At 37.5% G+C, this 9,083-nt stretch overlaps 1 protein-coding gene across 2 annotated transcripts in view; it reads left to right on the top strand.

The window, feature by feature from the left end:
• Window positions 1-8,203: 8,203 nt before the first annotated feature.
• Window positions 8,204-9,083, top strand: part of LOC310725219 (uncharacterized protein) — a 151,218-nt gene continuing 150,338 nt past the window's right edge. For both annotated transcript variants that reach the window (XM_083540007.1, XM_083540006.1), the window contains exons 1-4: window positions 8,204-8,295; window positions 8,411-8,448; window positions 8,567-8,649; window positions 8,754-8,790. In XM_083540007.1, the coding sequence (XP_083396133.1) occupies window positions 8,222-8,295; window positions 8,411-8,448; window positions 8,567-8,649; window positions 8,754-8,790 (232 nt within the window). In that variant the 5' untranslated portion in view covers window positions 8,204-8,221. The remainder of the gene's footprint in view (window positions 8,296-8,410; window positions 8,449-8,566; window positions 8,650-8,753; window positions 8,791-9,083) is intronic.

Here is a 9,083-nt window from a genome sequence, read left to right as displayed (position 1 = left end):
AACAAAAAAACTCACCTTTCAGATCATCAACAACACCACTGATGAATAGACACTGAACAAGCAGTCCCGGGGTCGTCACTTGTTCAGGTCCCCATGAAACATTTATTTTGTGGTCTGTGCTGTTTGCAGTGTAAATGAATTGGTTGTGTTGTGAGGATTTGCAGGACGTTTCTGTATTTAGTTGCGTTGTGAGGATTTGCAGCTTGTGTTGTTTAGCTGATGAAGATGTTTTCTTAATTTGCTGGTGTTTTTTCTATTTGCATATGTTTTCTTCAGTTGCAGTGCGTTGAACTTTCTGGTCCACCGTGATCCGAGGTGTGAATTACATCTTTCAGCTGATCAGAATCATTGTTCAATCACTGGCTTTTGGCAATGACCCAATATTCGTTAAAGAGTCAAGTTCAGACGCAAGGTTGATATTTAAATTTTTACATTCATAAGTTTTGGACTCCATGACTGGTCCCCCGGCATAAGTTATTACTGTGTGAGGCAGAGGTGGGAACAATTCACTGATGAGATTCTAGGATATGTCTTAATTATATTAATGCATGTTTTTTTAGATGCTGCTGTGAATGGTAGTATTTTAAAATGTACTAAATTGCCTTATCTGTCTTCTCTTTCTTTACTGTTTTGTAGGTGTGCAGCCGAGGAATCTGCATTGACCTGTCGGGAAAAATATTTTAATCAACTTTATCTAGTGTGTGTTATAATTAAACTAATTAATACAACAAAATTAACCTAATAATCAATGTAGGACTTATTAGATACAATAGAAGTAGTTTGATAAAACCTATTTAGCCTAGATGTTAATCAAACTTATGTAACCTATTTACACCACGTATAAGTAAAATAGTAATAATAAGGCACTTATGTGTGAGAATAGAATAGAGTCTGACTGATGTTATGAGTGTGTGGAATAGACAAAAAACAAAAGACAGCATTGAGTTTAAGCATGTTTATTGGGATAGAAAAGCTTGTGGGCTTCTGCGGCTGCAGAAGACATAAGGGAGTATTTTGGCTCAGAGTCAGGCGAAGGCAAAGTAGCAAGGTAATCGGGCAAAGGGACCGGAGAGGTAGGAGAATAATCAGTGGGAGACCAGTGTGAGGGATAGGGAGAAAACTGTGGCCTTGTTGCAGGAAAGCAGATGCCATTGTCAAGGTCGTCATCATAAGTTTGAGTCTGTTGGTTGAAGACAGCAGAGAGGTCAGGTGAGGTCTGTGTGCCCATATCACGCGTAAAGGTGCACTGCAGGATGCGAGGAGACAGACAGGGATTCTCTGGAACAGTTGGCATAGAGAGATATTTAATAAATCGAGCAAAATTTAGTAGCTAGTGAGAAGAGCTGGAATTGGGGATATTGTTTGCGAAGACCACTCTTAGGAGATGTTCCAGGACATCTGCTTGATGGAGCTGAGCAAAAGAGACCAACAGAGATAAGATGTTAAACAGGGTAAAATCACAGTGACAAAAACACAAGGTGCTAGGTGCATGCAAGAATAACACACATTCTACACACTATGTAACAATCAGTTCAGAATGCACAAATAAAGTATAACCTGGGCACGTGCATAATCAAATTAGAGTAATATAGTCAAGCACATGTAAACAGACAATCTAATACACTGATATAGCTAAATTCAATAAAAGTAGAATAGTGAAACAGCATTTAAAAAAGAATAAAAGCATAACACTTACCCATTGCAGATGCAGGAAGACAAAATAGGCTGCAAAATGGTTATTCACACTAGACAGAATGAAGCAATGTATGGTTGGGTTTAGAGAGAATAAAAGCTTTATACACACTCATTTTTTTTTTAATAAAACCAGATAAAGGCCAAAACTAAGTGGAATGGAGGAGAGCAGGAACTCCAAATATGGGACCATATGGGAAGAGTGAAGACCAAGGCCAAAGATAAGGGGAATTGAAACAAAGAGGGCAAAGTCAGAAAATAAGGGGAATTGTTCAAGATAAAGAAATTAGAAAAAAAACAAAAGACACAGGGCGTCTTCAGGGTATAAATACAAGCACAAGCAGACAGCAGGTGTACTTCATCATTTTGGTGTGCTTTATCATTTTAATGCGCTGATCATTTTTTATGTGAAGTACCCACCTTCTATTGAGCTCACTGGAACGTGCATGGAATAAAGAAGTTTTGCTTTTACTCATCCAAGACTGAGGATCCTTCATTGGCGGTTTGTGTCTACTATATTTTATCTTTTTAGAAATTGGCTGAACAACATTGGGAATCCTCTGAGCAAAGAATCCACCCTCGATGTGTCGTCTCGGAGACGGGCTCTGAGTTCCGACAACACATACACATTTTTGTGTATAAGTGCTATATAAATAAATTAAATTCAAGTTAAATGAAGCTGATTATTATTAATGAAATAAATACAATTATTTAGAAAAGATGAGTACAGATGAACCGGTGAAGTGACTCTCCTGAACCTCATTGTTTTGAATAGAAGCGATAAACCGAACTCTCTTGAACCGAGTCACTTGAACTGAATCTAAGGAGTCGAAATCATTTAATCGAATCTTTTTTAACTGAATTGACCAAACTGAATGGACTGAATTATTAAAATGAATCTATTAAATAGTTATTTCTGATGTTTTTCTACTAACTGCAGTTGTCAAAATTTGAACTATGATGTTATGAGGCTGCATTGGAACTAAACTTTATAGTATTGTGTGCATCAGATGAACCCATGAAGAACTCATGTATTGTAAACTGATTTAATCTCTGTGTTATTGTGATTTAATATTTAAACTGATGCTGTAAATACAGTTCAATAACTGTTTATTGTTTTACTTTAACTTCTATTCATGTAAAATTGGGTTTAAACAAAACCTTTATTTTATTATCATTTACTTTTGTCCCGTTTTCCAACATTTTATCATGTGGATTTTAATTCTTAGTTAAATTTAAATGATGTCCAATAATAATTTAATAATAGAAACAAACACTATATTTAAGATATTTATTTATTTTAAAGGAAGAAAAAATATTTAGTTACAATAATCACTGATATTTTTGTACTTTATTATATGTAGGACATGTCCAGCTTGATCTCCTCTTTTTCTTTCTCTGGTTTTCTTTCTCTAGTGCTGAAGTCATATTGCTGAACAGCTGTACAGCTTCCTCCAGTCACTCTCGGGTTTACATCCTCATTTCTCTTCAGAATAATTACTGGAGCTGTAAGTTGTAATTCTTCTTTATGTCTAGTTCGGCCTTCTTTCTTTTCTCCTTCCACTTATTTCTCTCAAATTCCAAAGTGGCCTTCAGCTGAGCAACACGTTCCTCCTGTTGTTCTCGTTCTCTAATCAAATTATCTCGCTCATGCTCTGCACAATTCTTCTCTTCCTCACACTGATTCAGGGAATCTTGAAGGTCTCTGATGGTTTGAAGATGTAAGATGGTCCTTTCCTGCATGTCTTGTTTGACTATCTTTATTTTCACATGCTATTTATTTTTTTCAAAATCCAAAGTGGCCTGCAGCTGAGCAACATGTTCCTCCAGTCGCTCTTGGTATCTCATCAAATTATCTTTCTCATGCTTTGCAGTCTTCCTCTCTTCTTTACAGAGATTCAGAGTATCCTGGATCTTTTTGATGGTCAGAAGCGGTAAGTTGATCCTCTCCTTCATGTCTAGTTGGTCCTTCTTGCTTTTTCCTTCCCGTTTATTTCTCTCAAATTCAAAAGTGGCCTCGAGCTGAGCAACACGTTCCAGCAGTTGCTTTTGTTCTCTCTCATGTTCTACAATTCTACAACTCCTCCAGAGTTTGCACCTTCTTTATCAGAATGGCTTTCTCTTCTGTTATCTTCTCTATTATCAGATTAAGAAATGCATCCCAATCTGTAACGACTTTCTGCATGTGTTCCAGCTTCTCCTCCTCTTCCGTAATCTGTTTATTTTTCTTCTGTCTCCTGCTTTGAAAAAAACTCTCTAAGTCTCCTAAATTTATTTTACACCAATTTTATTCAACCATGAAATAAATCGTGTCAGCGTCCAGCAGCAGGTTCACCATCTCCACCATGAATTCCACTGATGCTTCATCTGCTTTAGATCCACTTGAGCTTCACCCACCAACACTACACTGACATGGAGCTGACTGCCAGTGTCACACTGTATAAAAGATAAAGGCGTGTATGCAGCTCTATCACTCATCTCTTTATGAGGATAGTAAAAGCTAATGCAGTGAATGAAACAGGATAATAACTGTATATCACTTAGATTATGCCATGACGCTGCTATGCTTTTACACATAGAGCAACAATATTCCTTTTTCTCTTTCTGTATATTGCATGACTTGTTTAATGGCATTCACGATTAGTTTGTTTTGGTGACCATTTGCGTCTATTTGCACACTTTTTTAATGATGAATAAAAATAAAGATAAATAATAATAATAAAAAAAGTGTTATTGCACGATTTATAAAGAAAAATAAATAAGGAGTAATATTACACAGAAGGTACAGAAGTGATATTGCACACGTTGTATTTTATTGCACAATGGGGAGAGTATTTAAGTGTTTATGAGGTAGACGCCTCGGGGAAGAAGCTTTTCTTGTGCTTCATGTCCTGATGCTCGGTGCTTTGTAACGTTCGACAGACGTCAAAAGTTCAATCAGCATATGGCTTGGATGTGAGGAATCCAGAGTGATATTCTGTGCCCTTTTTTCACTCTGGATGTGTACAATTCCTGTAGTGTGAGCAGGAAAACACCAATAATCCTTTCAGCCTTTAGAACCGTCCTCTCTCTCTCTCTCTCTCTCTCTCTCTCTCTCTCTCTCTCTCTCTATCTATCTATCTATCTATCTATCTATCTATCTATCTATCTATCTATCTATCTATCTGTACAGGGTATATAGACATTATTTTGGCAAAAGTTTGCGGACACCTGGTCATAAGTACGGTATGTGCTTTTTGAGCATTACATTCCACATTTAGTCCCAATTTGTGCTGATATTTTCCTCCACTCTTCTGGGAAGATGTTCCACTAGATTTTGGAGTGTGCTTGTGGACATTTGTGTTCATCAGCCACTAGAGTGTTAGTAAAGTCAGGTAGAGATGTAGGTGAGGTGAGGAGGTCTGGGGTGCAGTCAGTGTTCACATTCATTCCAAAGGTGTTGAGATCAGAGCTATATAGCAGGCCACTCAAGATCTTCCTCTCCAAACCATGTAAACCAGATCTTCATGGCTGGCTTTGTGCACAGGGGCATTGCCATGCTGGAACAGATTTGGGTTTTAACAAAAACACACTACACAACTGTGTGCCTCCTGCTTTGTGTTAACAGTTTGAAAAAAAAAACACATATTGCAGAAAAGGTCAGGTGTCCCAATACTTTTGTCTAAAACAAGACAGAATTACACAGAACAACACAGAACTAAGAACTAAGACTACACAGGACTACAGGACTAAAGTGCACTTGTTCAATCAACATCATATAATTTGTATTGTATGTTTTGTATAATTTTTATTGTATTGTTTGTACATCAGTGTGTGTGTGTGTGTGTGTGTGTGTGTGTGTGTGTGTGTGTGTGTGTGTGTGTGTGTGTGTGTGTGTGTGTGTGTGTGTGTGTGTGCTGAAGCAGGTCAGCGTGCCACAGTGTTTGTGAGGGTCGTGTTAGAGTCACATATGACTTGCACTTTAACAGAAAGCATATGCTGTTTATTAACAAAAACAAATTTATTTTCATATGGAGTCTTTACAGAAATATGATTGCAGTCAATTGTGTTGATTACATTTGAAAAACTGAACATTGCTGCAAAGTGCATTTAAATTTCAGCCTGTTCTTGCACAGTGAAGGGAAACCTGATGTATCGACTACCCACCTTAATAATAACATCCAAAATGACAGGCATTATGACACTCAGGGGCAGATACCAGACCTATAGCATGAGATTTAATAGAATTATATTATATCCAAGGAAGGTCTTTGTGAAAAGATGAATTATATATAATATTTATATGAAACCTTTTCCTGCCGCCCATTTTCCGCTAGAAACAACCTGTTGTCATTAAGCATGGAACCATGCTATATTTGGACAGGGATGGACGGTTCGGCACATAGATCCAGGGGCACAGCTGTAGGAATCGAAATCACTTACTTTACACATAACTTATAATAAATGATAAACTCTGGGTTTTAAACAGAATTAAATCCATAAAGCTCAAAAAATCACCGTTCTAGGGGACGTACAGTTCCCTTTATCCCGGCAGAGGGTCTTCATCCTCCACCTGGAACACAACGCCTTTTCTAAAATTAATCCCTGATAATGCAGAGGAGCTACAGGAGGAAAAACCAAGCGATCAATACTTTGGGAGAAAAATAATATTAAATAGATAATCGTCTTCTTCTTTTGAACCAACTACCTGCATGTCTTCCTTCACCTTATCCATAAACCTCCTCTTTGGTCTTCCTCTTTTCCGCCTTCCTGGTGGCTCCATCCTCAGCATTCTCCTACCGATATACCCCATGTCCCCCCTCTGCACATGTCTAAACCATCTTAATCATGTCTCTCTTATTTTGTCCCCAAAACGTCCTACATGTGCTGTTTCTCTAATAAACTTGTTTCTAATCCTGTCCATCTTCGTCACTCCCAACGAACATCTCAAAATCTTCAGCTCTGCTACCTCCAGCTCCAATTCCTGTCTTTTACTTAATGCCACTGTCTCCAAACCTTACAACATCTCAGGTCTCAACACAGTCCTATAAACTTTCCCTTTCAATCTCACAGATACTCTTCTATCACAAATCACTCCTGCCATCACTCTTCTCCACCCACTCCACCCTGCCTGCACTCTTTTCTTCACTTTTCTGACACACTCCCCATTACTTTGCACTGTTGACCCCAGATACCTGAACTTCACCTTTTCCACCTTTTCTCCCTGCAACCGCACCCCTCCACTGCCCTCCCTCTCATTCACACACATGTATTCTGTCTTACTCTTACTGACTTTCATTTCCCTTCTCTCCAGCGTGTACCTCCACCTCTCCAGGCTCTTCATAACCTGTTTACTACTCTCACCACTAATAACAATATCATCCACAAACATCATAGTCCACGGAGACTCCTGTCTGACCTCGGCCGTCAACCTGTCCATCACCACTGCAAACAGGAAAGGGCTCAGAGCTGATCCTTGATGCAGTTCCAACATTCCACCTCCACACTGTTCTCATGCATGTCCTGCACCACCCTCACATACTTCTCTGACACACCAGACTTCCGTATACAATACCACAACTCCTCTCTAAACCCTGTTGTATGCTTCCTCTAGATCTATAAACACAATGCAACTCCTTTTGACCTTCTCTATACTTCTCTTTCAACATTCTCAAAGCAAATAATTGAGAAAAGAAGACAAAGATAAAATCAATTTTTATTAGTCCTCTTCATGTTTTATATGCAGTTTCTGCTGTTTATTCAGTTAAATACCCGCACTGAAGCACATGTTAGGTTATGTAACTGTACATCCTCAGTGTTATAGTTACTGTTCATGTAAATGTACATCCTCAGTGTTATAGTTACTGTTCATGTAACTGTACATCCTCAGTGTTATAGTTACTGTTCATGTAACTGTACATCCTCAGTGTTATAGTCTAATGCTCATGTAACTGTTCATATCTCTGTGATGTCACAGTGCGCCACTTTCGACCACATGCATAAAAGCCAGAACACTGAGCTTACGGCCATACCACTCTGAGAACGCTTGATCTTGTCTGATTTTGGAAGCAGCCAACAAACTCAACACGTCGCGCATCAAAATTCTCAATCACGCAACCAAATTGATCTATATCATCCACTTCAGAAGAAACACATTAGCGGTAAGTTACTTTACAAGTCTTTAGTTTCATTAATTTTGCAGGTTCATCGCTAGTAACGCGTTAGTCACGTGCTTACCCAGAACTTCCGGGAAGTACGCTCTAGCTAGCATGAAAAACATTAAGCTTCAATAAAGTCCCTAAATCCTAACATCATCTAAACATGACATTACTACTTAACGCTCACGAGTACATTTAAAGGCTGTAAGCAGAAGGAGGCTCCACTGAGTAAGCGCATCACATCAGCTGAGGAAGAACGATCAGACTACAGAGATACTCATTATAAAAAAATTAACAAAGACCATTATGGAATGATTTGTGATTAAAGCAGTTCTTACTTTTTTTAGATTCAATAAACTCTCTAGAAGAAAATATTGAAAAGACCTACAGAAATGGAAAAGACAAGCATAAGCCAGCAGGAGCTTCAGGCCATTAAGAGCCTTATGCTACTCAGCAACACTCACAAGTATGTTTTTTGCTCTTTATACTTTATTCCAATCATTGCAGTGATACAATATAATATGTAATATAATAATATATTATATAATGTTTTATCTATATGTTTCTTTTCCCTTCCACAGAAATGTCAGTGTTGAAAACCAGCTTCTGGCACTTAAAGGTGTGTAAGAAAGTACAAGTTGATTATTACTGCATGATTCAGTTCTATTAAAATAAACATATAATGTGATAATGTGATCTGAGCACCTTTTCATTTCATTTTGTAAATTATTTTACAGAAGTGAACACCAGACAAAATCTGGAAATCCGAGGCCTGAAATGCAAAATCAGCAGCATGGAGAAAAGCTTTCGCTTAATGGAGGTACTTTCTTTCCATTTTTAAATGCAGACATCATTGAACTTTTAGTGAGAAATGTGACTAAATAAAACTTAATCTGTTTTTTTTTTGTTTTTGATCCTCAAAAGGAAAAACTTTACAAAGTGGAGAACGAGTTGAACAAAGGTAACAGTAAAATCTCTAATACTAAGTTTCTGTACATTTTGATGTGTTCTGTATTTGCATTGACTATGGAATAAATGAACACAAATAATTAATAATACAATAAAAAATTATAAATAATACAAAAATTAAACAAGCAGGAAGCTGATAAACGTATTTAAATGTGACATGTTGTAATCTAATTTTAGTGGATATACAGTTTAACCTTAGCATGTGCTAAACCTAGTATGTACATTATCACCAAAAGTATTGGAACAATAATAGAAAAAGTATTGACAAGGCAAATTCTTCACCGT

The sequence above is a fragment of the Silurus aristotelis genome (genome assembly GCF_946808225.1).
Source record: "Silurus aristotelis genome assembly, chromosome: 1".
Lineage (NCBI taxonomy): Eukaryota > Metazoa > Chordata > Actinopteri > Siluriformes > Siluridae > Silurus > Silurus aristotelis.
The sequence above is the reverse complement of the archived record's forward strand: the minus strand, read 5'-3'. Positions and strand labels throughout refer to the sequence as shown.